The sequence below is a fragment of the Microtus ochrogaster genome, unplaced genomic scaffold (genome assembly GCF_000317375.1).
Source record: "Microtus ochrogaster isolate Prairie Vole_2 unplaced genomic scaffold, MicOch1.0 UNK3, whole genome shotgun sequence".
Classification (NCBI taxonomy): domain Eukaryota; kingdom Metazoa; phylum Chordata; class Mammalia; order Rodentia; family Cricetidae; genus Microtus; species Microtus ochrogaster.
The window spans coordinates 2455375-2471379 of NW_004949101.1; the positions used below are offsets into that span (position 1 = coordinate 2455375).

General features: G+C 40.6%; 1 protein-coding gene across 1 annotated transcript in view; it reads left to right on the forward strand.

Moving 5' to 3' along the window:
* Positions 1-16005, forward strand: part of Ralgapa2 (Ral GTPase activating protein catalytic alpha subunit 2) — a 265575-nt gene that overhangs the window by 177674 nt on the left and 71896 nt on the right. The window contains exon 38 of the mRNA XM_013353198.2: positions 9878-10005. Coding sequence (XP_013208652.1) covers positions 9878-10005 — 128 coding nt within the window. The remainder of the gene's footprint in view (positions 1-9877; positions 10006-16005) is intronic.

Here is a 16005-nt window from a genome sequence, read left to right on the forward strand (position 1 = left end):
ATAGAAAGCATTTCATTTCACTGTGCTGTGTTAGAAAATGGCATTTCTCCAAGTAGCATAAAGTGCATAAAAAGTCATTAATATACTTTTTAAATTTTCCTACAAAATATGTGTAAGATAAACTTGGTCATCAATTCTGACAAGATGAATTGAAAAAATTAGTTTCTTAACATTTTAACTCAAAAAAGCCTAAAGAGGAGAAGAGAATAATAGGGCAACTGAAAACTTAGTATTATCCCTACATTTAAAGTACAAACCATTACAATGTAATAAAATTAATCCAGACATTTCCAGGGCAAGTGTAGCTGACCTTTTGTTCACCAACCACTGACCCCAGGGTGAATGCAAGAGGCTTTCGGAGGGAAAGTCTGTTTGTTTGGCTTCAATCCCTGGTATTTAAATTGCATTCCCTAATCAAATGAAAAGGCTGTCCTCTCTATCAGGTTACAGAATCCATGGCAACATTTGGCCTTTTATATCCATAATGTTAGCCTTTTTGTTTGCATCTAAGTAGAGACACCTGGAGCAATGCTAACATTAACCGATTTAGCATTAATAGCTTCATTATATAAGAATTTCTGATCAGATAGCTGTTACTTTTGTTATATTGCTTCAGCTTGTATTGTTGTCATTTTTTATCTCCTTGCTTGGCAACCAGGCAATGATTTGCAAATTTTTTTGTCTTGATTAATTAAGCAATATAATTATCAGTAACCGTGATGCAGTCTTTGCTCAACAAAGCTTCTGAGAGAAAACAATGGTAAGTCTGTTAGTATGAATGCATTCCACGCGTCCCAGATGCATGAGGATATTATGGACAATGAGGGGAAAGGCCGCCTGTGAGCGAGGACAAAGGGTGCCACGCAGACTCGACACACTGCACATACCGCCAGGGACATGCTGCGGGCTCCCTGGGACACAGACGCCTCGTTAGATTACAGCTAGTCAGCAGAGATTAATTCTCAGCCATTTGGCGCAATAATTTACCCATTCCCCAGTCTTTTAACTAGTGCTTCTTACTATGGAACTGAAGACTTTGTACTCAAAGGTTTACTTAACCTTAGCTACTTTTAGGCATCTCCAACAAAATCATTATTTTTGTTTAGAGATTATACTAACACGACTGCTTGGGTTGAAGAATATTGCTGTAAGATAGAGTAAGCAAATGTTTCAGAAATTATAGGTGGAGTCAGCAACAGTCTTTTAGCACCTGTATATTTCATATGAATACAATGTGACTCTAGTTTAAATATATTTATTTTACTCATTTCTAGGCAGCCATACTTCTCTAAGAATAATTTTAATCCTTTTTTGGAGGGGGGAAAAACTCATCTGTACACAAAAGTCCTGCTCATTGGATAGAGTCATGCATATTCAAATTGTACTTTCATTCACTTGGCCTCATTAATAGCCTATGTAATAATGTGGGGCTATTTGTAATACAAGCTCACAGGCAGCATTACTTCCAAGTCCTTTGAAATTTAACATATTTCTCTTTTTCATTCCATACACCCTCTTTAAATATACAAATTATGTGCCTGGCAGAATCCGCCCCCTCTTAATAATGCCCGCATTTGTAAAATGGTACATTGAAAAAGCATGTGTGCTTTTTTGAGTGCACAAAACCCTCATGGCTGAGAGGGTCTGCTCACTTTATGAACGTCGTATTGAACCTCTGCTTTTTTCTTTTTAAAAAAAAAACCTGTGTTTTACAGCATTATTTCATTGTTGATTTCCAAATAAGTCCATTCCCATCTCCATAAATATTGACACAATAAAATTTTGATCATAGAACAGAAATATGTAATTATCAGATTTACATTTTTTGCCTACTTTCATCAGTCAGCCATTCAAGTTTCCGTGACTGTCTGTGGGTGCTGTTGAAGTGGTATCTGGTTCTCTTGTGACTTCATGGGTGTGTGGGATGGAGATGCGTGTATGCATGCAGATGTATAGGAATGTACCCCTCTTCCAGATGATACCTAGCTCAGGACCTCTGTCTGGAGCCAGCAGAGGACTGATGTGCAGGAAGTCACAAGAGCATTTAAGCACTAAGGGTACGAGGAGTCCAGTTTGGGCATCTGTGTTTTTGCAAGGAAGTGTTTTAAGCTTGCTGGAGTTGCCCCATTATACAGGGAGTGTGCTTGCCTTTGCTGCATGGTTTTGAAATTTTCTCTTGACTTCATATTATAATTTCTTAAATATTTATCTTAATCTCAGCCAAATAATTCTTCAGAGATTCAATCATTTACTTTAAAATATTCTAGAAAATTCTCAAGGAAGTAAATTAACTTTGGAAAATACTAAGATTATTTACTTTAAAAAGATCATTGAAAATACCAAAGAACTGGTTTTCTTAAACTAACTTATTAATGGATTGCTGCAGTGTGTTCAGTTTAGGTTATGTATTGTTAACATTGATTTTAGTAAAGAAGTGGTGATGAGAAATAGCAAAAAGGCACCTGCTTGTCGACGTTTTAAATTCACACTTTCTTACTAATACACTGCACTGCTAATTAGAGAAATTCCCTATGTAATATGGATTTATATTATCCCTTTTGTCCAGTTTGTAAAAGATTGAGTCACCCACAAGCAGGTGCCAAAGAATAGAGAACATTTATTTTACAAAAGGGCCTTGATGCAGACAGAAGAAACCCACAGCAGCACCATTATTAACTTACCTCCTACCTCACAGGAATTTGGCTTTTGAGATCCCCTTTTCTACTGCTTTTCCTTAGAAGTTGGCACCACTCTCCTCTTTCTTACTTAGCCCTTGACATATTTGTCTTCCCTTGTGGGTTTATCACCCTTCCTTGCTGAATGTACACCACATAACCAACTTCAGTCCAGGCTTTGTGCCAGGAAGCGAGCTCTCATTCTCTACTCCTGAGCTACCACAGTGGGAAGAGCACTTGACCCAGGAGACAGGACATCTCCTGGCCCCTCTCAGTGGCTTCATACGGTCCTGTATGTGTGTACACCTGCTGGCTCTTTAGCCTGACAAGGGAAGGGGGTGTTGGGACTGTGCTGGCCCCCACTGTGAAAGGAAATAGCCCACTGCCTGGGAAGTATATTTGCTAGACTAAATTAGAAATTTAATACTTTGTTTTTTGTTTTGTTTTTCTTTCTTCTGTGTTCTTCTTTAGTATAGGCATATGAGGAAGAACAGTTAACTTTTTTATCTTTTTGAGACAAGGTATCACAGAAATTCTACCTGTCTTTTGTGTGTGTGTGTGTGTGTGTGTGTGTGTGTGTGTGTGTGTGTGTGTCTGTCTGTCTGTCTGTCTGTCTGTCTGTCTGTCTGTCTGTTCTTGATACCGGGGCCTAGCAATGTGGAAACAGGCGGTAAGTATGTGATGGAATGATTGAAAGAGTTTTTCAGTAGGAATGAGTATCACCGAGCAAAGGAAACGGAGTGAAAGGATAGGTGGTACAGAGGCTGCTTTTTTAGTTTGTACCAAAGGACACCAGGACATAAGCCAAAAACCAAACCGGAAGTCTTAGGGAAGACATCAGGAGACAGACAACCACAGAGACACACAGTAACACTGCACAGGATTTAAGAGAGGAGAGCTGTGCACTAGAGTGATGAAAGAAAAACTGCCCAGAATTCTGTGTCTGTGGAAATGACCCTTCAAAAGTAGAGACTTCCTCAACCAAACAACACATTTTGAGAGAATCTTGTGTTAAATGTTAAATTCTTCTAACAGTAGGAAAAAATAAAGGCTATTTTTGTCAGGATAGTGCCTGTCACATAAACTTGAGGACCTAAGATGAGGGAGACAGAGTTAGAGGATCTCCAGAGCTCATTGGGTAGTCAAATCAGTGAGCTCCAGGTTCAAGAGATGATGACATACATTGGCCTCTGGCCTTCATATATGTTCATGTACACATACCCAAACAAACAACACCACATATACAAAAAGAAGATGCATGCATCTACATAAAAAAGAATAACTTTAGAGAAGGAATAAATGAAGGTAAAATGAAATGCTTTGATGGGCAGTGTTGGCACACATCTTTAATCCCAGCACTCAAAAGGCAAAGGCAGGCGGATCTCTGAGTTTGAGGCCAGCCTGATTACAGAGCGAGTTCTAGAACAACCAGGGCTAGATAGATAAACCTGTCTTGGAAGGAAAAAACAAAAAACAAAAAGAAAAAAAAGTACTTCACTTTTCTTGTTAATTGGTCTAACAGTTAGTAGTATGTTTCACATAATAATAGCAACAATAATTTAAAGTGACAGTGGGCAACAATGACATAAGGATGGGACCAAGGGTTTGGGGATGGGCCTCTCATAGTGTTATTTAAAGGGGGCATTTTGAATAATTATGGAAGTATTTTAAATGTGGGGCAACCTCTAAAAAAGTGCTTAAGGGTTGGGCAGTGGTGGTGCAAGCCTTTAATCCAACCACTTGGGAGGCAGAGGCAGGGGGATCTCTGTGAGTTCAAGACCAACCTGGTCTACGGAGCGAGTTCCAGGACAGCCTAGGCCATCACACAGAGGAAACCCTGCCTCAAATGAATAAATAAGTGTTTAAAATATGAATTGTAATTGATATGATAAATGAGAAGAAAGATAAAATCATAAGAACTTTCAGATAAAACCAGAGAAGACAGAAGTGGAAGACCAAAACGAAAACTAAAATAACACAGCACATATTAATTATCATTATCAAGAACTTTATAATCACTATTCTAAATATTGAATTAAAAGACTGGAGGTATAGCTTAGACACAAAGTACAAACTTAATAGCACGAACAAGCCCCAGGTTCAATATTAGCAATAGGAAAAAAACACAGACATTGTCAAGGTGCAAAAAAAAAAAAAAAGGAGAAGAGGAAGACAAGGCCCAACAATAAGCCATCTAGCAAAGACCTTTAAATAAATGCTAATGAAGAATATACCATGCTATCACTAATCAGAAGCTAGGCTAGCAGTATCAGCCAGCTTCAAGTAATGAAAGTGATCAGAGATAAGGGAAGTATTGCACAGTGATTCTGTGGACAGAGGCTCCCTGGGTTATGATAATTGAGCTGGGACCCAGTGAAGCAGGTATTCCAGATCTCATCAAGTATGAAGCAGGAAGGACAGAAAGGACAAAGCGAAGTTAAACAGAGGGTCACAGATGCTAAAGGTCAAGGAAACAGAGCATCTGAGGCACGCATAAGCCCATAGGCTGAAGGACAGAAAGGACAAAGACCTGAGGTAGTCTGAGCTTCAGGAGTGACTACAGGAAACATCTTATGTGACCAGCATCAGAGAAGTGGGCTGGCAGGCCGTGCATGCAGAGCCTCTTGGGTCACAGTGGAGTCTGGACCACTATTTTGACTTTGATGACCTTGAGAAAAGCAGCAAGCCACTCCAGTCTTCATCATTTCTCTGTAAAACGGGGATAGAGAAGAGTTGGGAGACATCCAGTCAGATATTCCTGAGTTCTTAAAACTCCTGGTCTGTGGTTAATACAATCTCTTAATGAATTAAAACATACATTCATTATGTATGTAGGACAAATTAAGTGGTCAGCTTTTTTTATAAGACATTCATTGAGGTGCCATGTTGCTTCTCAACAGGACTTGCTCATTACTTAAAAATTATTTACTGTGTCTACCCCAGGCTCTGTGAAATAGTTTAAATCTGTTTTCTCTTGTCTTTCAGGAAACTAGCTCAAATTCAGCAAGCCATTTTCTGAGCAGCGCAGTCCTTAGAGTTTCCCCTAAAGAGAGCTGTATTCTCTTGAAGACATCCCTGTGTCCCCTTGCCACATCTTGCCCTGAACCACATGTGCAAAGTGCTGCAAATGTATTATGTTGCACTTTCCACAAAAATTTTTCCCTAAACCGACAAATTGTCTTCTAATACTACCTTTTCAATTGACTGTCTCTCACTTCAGTATCTCAGGTACAGATACAGAAGTGCAGTTGCTCCCTTCCAACTCATAATTCCTGGGGGATTGTAGATGTCCCCAAGCGGAAAGCTGTGACCAGACATTGCGTCGTAGCTCTCAGGAAGGTGCTTATAGGAGGTGTGTTCTGACTGTACCAGCAAGTCCTGGATGTCCCCTACCCTTGGGCACCCCTAGAGCAGGACCAGGCCCTGGTCTGCATGGACTCTGGTTGCCTAGAAGTTACTTTACCCTTTTGACCTCTCTTATTGATGCTTCTTTATTGTCCAAATGGTATGTGATCCTTTCATCATTGTTTATAAGTACCTTTTGTTTTAGGTTTGCGTAGAAGATTGGTGAAAGATTTGGGAAAATGTGTTATTTGTTGTTCTAATCAACCCCCTCAAAGCTCTGTTGAAGTCCAGCTGAAGCATTCTCCTTTAGAGCAGCTGGAGCCTCTTGGGGGTTGAGGGGGAAGTTATTCCTGACCAAGCATTTATGGGGAAAGCTGTTTCGATCTGTCAAGATCTGACAACTCTCCACGTGCTCTTTCCGGCACATGCAGACGCTCTTAATAACCCCTCTACTTAACCTCTACACCTAAAGTTATTTCCGAATTCACGGTTGCGGTGATCCTTCCCGTACACTTACTGCTTCATGGCAATTGTGCTCATTATGGCAATTGCTCTTGACCTCTCAGATCATTTCTCTTCCCCCATCATTCTGTGCTGTAAGCAGGTATTCTCTAGTATAAAAGCATGTGTTCTCTCTACCTGACTTTGCCATTTTGGTCTCTGGCCACCTAACTTTCAAGGATCATCTAAAAAAATACATCTGTAGCCTCTGTATGTAGATGCATAATAATGAAGGACTTTTCATATGTGTGTGCTTCAGAGTATTCATCCTATAGCCACACCAAAGACGAATATGAGATGTTCAGCAGAAACTAAAATCCAAAACCTTTATATTACATTACTGTCTTCTCTTATGATAGAGTCAGTGCCAAAAAGCCAGACATAAAAATCATGGCCGTATCTTTGTTATGGGTGTGATACCTGCAGCATTGGGGTGTATAACTGGCCGATTAAGAAAGAAGACAGTTTTCAGCATGGACTGGATCTCAGTAAACCCATGCATAGCAATAGTCTGATTCTAAAAGCTCACGGTTGTCTGTGAAGCATTTGCCAGCCCCAGTTGAAAGCATCAAAATGTTCCAGCTGAGTCCTTGGGGGATTAGTTCTTATGTATCAAATGGAGATTTGTTCCAAATATTGTCGTCACCCTTGCAGCTAGTTAAACCCTTAGGCTGATGTACTTGACAGTGATAGCAGTGCCATGAACTTCGGGATCACTACTTCTCAGCAAAACGCTGCCTTTGTGTTCACAGTTGGCCAATAAGAAAGCTTGGATGTGAAAATGTCCTGCTTTGCACCCCAGCCTGATGGATATAAATTATCTTGGGCTGTAATTTCTAAGCATGTGCTTCCTCTCAGCCAGAGCTGTGTATCATTTAGTCACAGACGACATGGCAGGAGCTCCATAGCTATCTTCCATCTTGCAGCTAGCTGTTAAGGAAAGCCAGTTTGTTAACAGTCATGGAAAATCTTAATACCTAGACTTTGGCCATTACACTAGGATAAGACACTCGGGAGTTGTTCAGTTTTAGATAGATGAAACATTGGAATCCAGGTTCTGATCAGAGCTCTGGATGTAGCCTTTCATTAACTTTACCATTGAGTATGGGACCAGGATGTGGTGCCCCTGAGCTCTTTGTTCCCTGTCCCCACCATGCAACAGCAGCACTGTCTTCCTAGGGTAGGGCCGCTCATCCAGACCCTTCTTTACTATCTGTCGCAGTGCACAGTGATCCCAGAGCCCAATGTAGCCAGTAGCCATTGAAGAGAACGGGAGTACTACTGCATTAACTTTTCCAAAGAAATCAAACATCAGAAGAACAGGAGAACAAGAGTAAAGTGGAAGGCCCTGCCTTAGGCCTAGACTTCAGTTTTCTAATTACAAAAGAATTACCACCCTCTTGGGGGGTCACTGGTTCCTGGGATATGCCACGTCTCACAAGTCAACATCACCAACTCCAGGGTCTTAGATCCCAAGTAGATGTGACTCCTCCCTTTGGCTCCATGGTGCCTGCATGAACTGCTCTAGTATCTTATCTCATCTTATGCCACAGCTTACAACATGCTTTCCTACAACTAAAGTAAGCCCCTACCCCATTCTTCCTAAGGAATGTCTACTTCCCTTAGCCTCCGTCATCTTTGTGTAACTGTTCAGGCTAAACCAGACACTGCACTGAGTCCTTGAATGAATGAGTCTATAAGAGGAAGTGATGGTGATGTAGAGACTTCTTGTCAGATATAGCAGAAAAGATCATCTCATGTACTTAGATTACTTCTCTGAAGGTTTTGTGATTTTTTTTTCTCTGTAAAACCTATAAGACCTCTGTAGATCATATTTTATGATGTAATAAAATAATGATAATAATTATGCTATCATTTTATTTTCTTATCAGTTGTTGCTGAGGGTAGAAAAGTAGGTTATGTGAGTCCATTCTATATCTGTTGATGTTTTGATCATTTCCCACAGACTCTTTATTATAATTATATAATAATATAACAACTAAAATAGTAACAGTTTTGATTATTTCCTTCCAACTCATAATATGCACATATTTGCCCCTCTCTTTCTCTCCTGTCCTGGCAAATTCACTAATGAAAGTGCTCTTCTCATTGACTCTCTCACATACCACTTTCCAGTGTTTCACTACTGCCATAGTTTAGTATATGTTAGTGCAAACTGTTTTTTGTTTTTGGTTTGGGGGGCTGTGAAGGGGTTTGTCCTGCTACACAAAACAATAAACAGGACAGAATATACTAGCAGCAGGCCGCAAGAGTGAAGATACTCAAATGTCCAACAATACTTTTAATGAAGTTCCTTTTTATTTAATATCTAAGAATTTTTTGTAAATAGAATTTGAATTTAATGAAACACTTATTTGTTTGTTTGGTTTGGTTTTTTGAGTCAGGGTTTATCTGTGTAGGCTTGGAGCCTATCCTGGAACTCACTCTGTAGATCAAGCTGACCTCGAACGCACAGAGATCTGCCTGCCTCTGCCTCCTAAGTGCTGGGATTAAAGAAGTGGGCCATCACTGCCTGGCATGAAACACTTATTTTAAAGCTATTTTCTGAAATGATCATCTTACTTTTCACATTTAATTGATGTTGTTTTCCACTTCCCTAAAACCTTCTAGAAGGTTTTGACTTCCTTAGAGTAGAAATTGAGAATTATTACAATTTTCTACAAAGTTCTCCTTGTTTCCTGCCCCACTTCTCTCCCTTTTGGTCTTCCTTCTACAATTTGGCTCTTGCAACTGTGACTCTCCTGCCTTTGCTTAAACACACTAGTCCTATCCCTAATACAAGCTAGAGACCAGCTGTTCTTCATGGAATATTCTTCCATCCATTGTCCTCATAGATCCTGGTTCATTCTTCCAACTCCTACAGACTTGTAATGAAACATTTCCATTAAAGCCTTCCCTCTCATTGTGATGTAATTGGAGATACACATTCACCCAAAAGCCCTTTGCTCTTCTCTGCATCATCATCTATTTTACACATCATATACGGTATGTGTTTAACTGTTTGTTTTCTGAAATCTGTAATAAACTTTGAGTTAGCTTATAGCAGAGATTTTATGTATGTGTTCTTCACAAAGGTCTATCATATAATATTGTGAAAAAAAATCAAGAGAAATTGTACGCGTATATAAGAGTTACTAGCCAGCTCCATTCCCAAATCTCACTGAGCCAACAACCTCCATGTTAAGGAGTAGAATTAATGAAATTCTAATAGAGTGGAAAGGAAGAGAAAAGAAAGACATCCACGAACACTGTGGTTTGCCCACATGGTGGAAATGTATCTAGCAAAATAAAGCCAAGCCTGGTTCTGAACATAGTTTTTCTGTTATGAATTCCAGGTTCCGTTCTTTGGGCCTCTGTTCGATGGAGCCATCGTGAGTGGGAAGCTGCTGCCAAGCCTTATCTGTGCCACGTGCATCAACGCCAGCAGAGCGGTGAAGTGCCTCATCCCACTCTATCAGAGCTTGTATCTTTTTGCTGTGAATATGTAACTTATTAACCCTCCCCAGGGTGAGATTCCTGGAGAGCTTTCAGGAGAGGTAAGTGGGCTTCAGGCCCAGGCTGTGCTGCTGTTTGTTGATCTCTATGAAGTACAATGATATGGGGCTGCATTGAACATAGTTTGTTTTCCTAGTTTGTTCAGGAGTCTTTGCCTGAGAGGCCGTGACTGTCGTGCTCAAGCTCATGGCTTCTGGGACTTTTCCCAGATTCAGTCTCTTTTTCGAGTCAAAGTCCACTGTGCAGAAAGAGGACTATGTAGCAAACCACTGCAATTCTCATTCAGAGCACCAGAAAGCAAAAGCAAATGAGGTAACTAATAAATCAGAAACTGTACACAGCACCTGAGAAATGCAGAGAGTTCTGATGGATGGAGGAAGGAGAAATTACACCTGGCAGAAGAGAGAGGGAAGGGAGTCCTTGAATCAAGTTGTATCTGGATCCATCACTAAGAGTGGAAAGAAAATTTTTTACAATTTTCTCCAATCATTAATATTTCCTCTTTTAATTTCTGTTCTCATCTCTGAAAACAGGAGAAATTTCATGTTTCTAATTTTTCTTTCAAGCAATAATTGATATGTATAGCTCCTAAATCCACATGTGATCTCCAACTATAAGAAAAGAAAAAGATTAAGATGAATGACTTCACAAAACCACTACAAAAACCATCTAACTTCCTAACAAAACTTAGAATTTCTTTGTTTCTAATTGGTATCAACAATGATTAAAATCACATTCTATTCTAATTGGTATCAACAATGATTAAAAACACATTCTATTTGACCTCTCCATAGACTTCTCCCAGCCTGATTGTAAGTGACGTATTATTAGTGGGTAGCGGGCGAGTGAGAAATAACATGTAAAGAGATACAGTTTGTGACATACCTTTCATTAAAATATTGGTCATTCGGTTGAATAATATCCTGCCTTTAGATTTTAAAAAGTACATATGCCATGTGGCAACTTAAAATTATCATAGAAATTAGTAGTAGAAAAGAGCTATTAGGTCCCATCTGGTCCCTCCCCTGGGGCCAGGCTGCATTATTCCCTCCAGCACACACTCATGCTTTGTCCTGACTGGTGGGGAGTGTTTGGAAGCAGCACTCTCTGCAGAGACTTCCAGAACACCCCAGATGTAACTATAGCTGCTGCCGTTTCCACCTCCAGCATGGAGTTTATATTTCACATAAACTGCGGCTTACAGGACCTTCTTGGCAAAAATGAGAAAGGCCTGTCCACCAACTGGTCTGTCAGTTGGTATATGACCTGGGATGAGCTAGACACCTGTCAGTCAAGGATACTGGGCTGAGGAACAAAAGTCCTTTAAAAACAAGAACATCCTATTTTGTAGAAGTCCACTTTGATTTTTTTTAATCTTGTCACACCCTCTCCCCTTATCAAACAAATCACAAAATAAATGTTTTGTCATTTTGCTGAACATTAGCTATGTGCTTTTGAGCAGTCAGTTTTAGGAAAAACAGTATTTTTAAGGGTTGAAAAGATAATGATCAGTATCTCCTTAAAAACCTCAAGGAAATCACATCATGAGTGTAGGTGCCAGTACTCAAAAATAGCTCATAAAATAGACAATTTGATATCTTAGAGGACAATTTAGTATAAAGAGGAAAAATAATAACAAAACCTATTATATTGATCATCATAAAGTTTTAAATATTTTTCTCTTAATTAATTTGTTAGTCAAATAAATATCTAAAACAGTTAATCAAATGATTTACACAAATTTGTATACAGTTGTAGTCATGTGAGAAAAAATTTTTGATCATGTAGCTATTTCTGTCTGCAGAACTGCTAATACTGTAGTCCGAAATAAGGAATATAATAAAAATGAGGAAATGGGAAAGAGAAAAGGGAGATTTTTGTACTTTAAACATCCTCACTAAGTTTTACAGCTGTTTGTGTGAGCTTGTGCCAGCTGCTCCTGTAAGGTTCACTAGAACATTGAAGTCCTCACTGCGCTTTGGGGAGCATCTGAACTGTTCCAGTGTCATAGCCGTTGTCTGGAATTTGCTGCTTCATTGACATAGTCTTATATTTGAATTTTCAAAACCACTGACTATTCTAACCAGTCCTAATTATGAGTGCTAATTGCATGCCTTCATTTACCAAACACACAATTCCTGTGGCCTGTCTGCCAACTCCAGTGCTGGAAGCTAGGGCCACTGCAGCATAGCAGGGCTCTAGGAGCCCAGTCCTTGTTGACACATTTTAGAGACCTAGATGACACCTAAAGAGCACACAGGCTAATCAGTCCTTTATTTTCTGAGAGCAAGAGAGACTGAGAGTTGGGGTGAACAAGAGTCAGGATAAGGGGGCCCTCTCCAAGGAGAACATCTTCAGCAGAGATTGGAGAATGAGAGGAGCACAGGTGACACTCAGCAGAGGACCCAAGATTCAGTGCTCTGGGAGGTAAATATATTACATGACTCCTGTACATGTTCAGGTCCACGAGGGTGCCTGTGATGGACCCAAGAGTCAGCTGTGATAGCAATGGTATTCTAGGTGACCCCCAAAGAAGCTGCTCAGAGTTCCAGGACACGTGTACCTCAGGATTCTCATCTTAGAACAGCATGCTAGAGGGTCCGTCTAGGGCTGCCCAGTAGACAGTGGATAGGCAAGAGGTGCAGGTGCCACCATACCCTACAAGCCCTGTGCAGACCCCTAAGGGGTAAGGTCGTCAGCAGTGCCTTGGATGTATCTTGATCCAGTGCTAGTGACTTAACTTGACCAGTGGGGAACAAGCATCTGGTACTCCTTTTCAAGAGAGGGAGAAAGTGCCTAGAAAGGTCCTGAAGTATAAAGCACTCTCTGTTTTTTCACTGCCTTCCAATGTTTGCTACTTACCATCACCCAAAGTAAAGGAGTGTTAAATTTTAAATTATTTGCTTTGATTTTTATCATTCTAAATTATAGAGTACTAATTTGATAATAAATCTATAAGCTTTCAACTCATCAGCTGACATCAATAGCATTCTGCAATTCATATGCCATAGCTCATGTGTACATATGTTTTGTTCTTCCTGTGTGTGTATTCCACCATTAGTTTGCTGCTGAGCAAGGAAGAACCGAGAGGCAGAGAAACCTGGGTCACCCTGTAATCCCTCACCTTCTGTGGCAGTTTGCAGAGCAAATGATTGACTACTACAAGGGAGTCGCACAGCTTGGAAAGGGTTTGATAGGGTTCTCTGGTTACTTGTGGCTCTGTGGCCACTCACTGATGCTTTCTTTCCACAGTCAAAGCAAGTTCTGCTTTGCCAGAAAAGTGTGACCTCTCAGCTTTTATGATATCTTAGTCATTGAGGAAAGGGTTCTCATTTCCAGCTGCTCAAGCCAAGTGGCCCTGAAGCCCTGAAATCTCCTGTGCATGTTGAGGAACTCTGGCTCTAAATGTATGGCATTGGGAAGGGTGTGTGTTGTGTGTGTGTGTTGTTGTTTCCCCTAAAGTCAGGCAGTATATCCCTTAGCACAGCTGTGTTGGTGTGAACCCAGACTCATTAAGGAAGGAAGCAGTTTGTGTCTGCTGCCATAGAAAAAAACTTCACTTAAAGACCAAATAGCTGGAAGAATTACAGCTACATGTTCCTGAGATGCAAGGCCAGAGTTGAACAATACAAATTTCCTTGTCAGCCAGGCTTTTTTACATAACTATCCTGAGACTTTGTTTTGCTTCTAATACGTAGATTACAGTTGTGAAATAACTACTAAGTTGTGACAAGATACTAATTTCTTCTCAGTGTCACCCCCTCTCCAGGGGTCAGAGTGACCATTTAGTTAAGACCTTTGTAAATCCTTGAGGTGGGAGCACTTGCTTCTTTTGTGTAGTGGCCACACACTGACCCATGACAACCAGACTGCCTAATCACAACCAAAGCAGAGAGACAGTGAAATGACTTAGTTGTTTCTATCTCCCCATTTTCTCCCTGGTTGATTGATGTTTAACTTCCTTAGAATAGATTTGCCGGGCGGTGGTGGCGCACGCCTTTAATCCCAGCACTTGGGAGGCAGAGGCACGCGGATCTCTGTGAGTTCGAGACCAGCCTGGTCTACAGAGCTAGTGCCAGGACAGGCTCCAAAGCCACAGAGAAACCCTGTCTCAAAAAGAAAAAAAAGAATAGATTTGATTGGGATTCAGTTTCATGTAAATTTTAACTAATAGTAGAAATGTGGACAGTTAAGGGTCAATTTGACTCTGGAATGTTTAGAAAAAAATGCACTTCTGATTAATTGGGGATTGGAAGCACTGCCCAAACAAATTTGTCTTTTGGGCTTTTTTGTTTCTCTTTTTAACAGTAAATCTAGCTTAAGGTCAATATCAAAGGAGTTCTTGTGTGAGGTTCTCTTGGATAACTGATCAAACAGTTGGAACTGCGTGGCAGAGGCACAAAAAAGACTGAAAAAAAATCATTGTCTCCCATAATTTAAAAAAAAAAATGTGAACACAGTAGGGCCATGTGTAGAAAGCACCCTGTAATGGTGCCCAGCCCTTTTGTGGCTTGTGGGCTTTCCTGTAACCTCCTCAGTGGGCTGAACCAAATCTGCCAAGTGTACCTTCATCCTGTGGCCACTGCACCACTGAGTAGTGAGAGCCAGCTCACCTACCATCTTCCTCTCCTATCGCTCACAGGCAAGTAGGGCCTGCTCCTGGGCCTCGAGAACAGTAAGTAGGAAGCTTGTCATATGTTATGTTTACAGTTCCCAAGCCAACTAAAGATTCCAAAGTGAAACTGTCTTCTGCTGATAAAACTTCCTACAACCTTTAGAGCCAAGGGCTTTCATTCTCCTTGTCAGGGAAAAGGTTCGTTCACCATATGAAATGTGCCCATTAGGAGGAGTTCACCCCGAATCAAGCAGATGGTAGCTTTCTGGACTAAATGTCCACTTCCATAGAACAATAGTCTCAGTGGCATTTGCCATCTCTACTCTCTGGAAGTATCGATATCTGGAGAGAGCTAGTATTCCTAAGATAACGTAGTTGTATACCTCTTCTGTCACGAGTGAGATTTGCTTTCATCTTCAGCCGACAGGTGCATAAATATTTGGTATATATCTAAGAGACATGTGCCTTTAATATCATCACAAGATCCTGCTCCGAATTCACACAGCTTCAAAAATGACCCTTCTTTCTAAAGCTCTAACAATCCAGGTTCTTTCTTGTCCAGTGGGATCCTGAACTCTTCTTCCAGGACAGACCTCTGATTATTTTCTGCCCTTCTCCCTACACCGCAGAAAAAAAACCAAACCACACCATGTGTTATATTCCACCATGCACAATCAATTATGCATTTGTCAACGTCTGCAGCTTTCCTGCCATGTGCCAGGCACCATCCTAGCCACTAGGAGTATAAATATGAATAAGATATTCCAAGGGAGAGGACACTGTTTGCTCATGGACCGGGCTATGAAAGCCCATTACATGTGAGAATGACAGATGCTTCCATATGGCAGAGTGTAGGATATGCACATGCAGGCACAGGCACACAGAGAAGACAGGCAGAGAGAGCATGCACAGAACTGTGGAAGGAGAGAGAACAGGGCCCGGTCTGTAGCAGAGCAGAGACAAGGGAATAGATTAGAACCTATGCAAGGGGTGGGCTGATCCATTGTATAACCATAGATAGCCTTCTGTGGAGCAATTAAAGAGTAGACTCTGAAGGAACAGGTAGGTATAGAGACATAGGAAATGGGAACAGAGGAGAGAGAGGAAGCATTACTTTCAGCAAACCAGCCAAGCAAGATATATCCTAGTAGTTGGCTTCATCAACCACTAAGGCTAATAGTCTCAGGTCTTTACATGGAAAATTGTGTGTGAAGACTAAAAACTGAGTTTCTGCAAGCAAGAAGTCAAGACATACCAGATAATTACAGCACCAAAAAAAAAAAAAAAAGGGAAACTACTTTAGGGTGGGATTGAGCACTTATATCCTAGTAGTTGGCTTCATCAACCACTAAG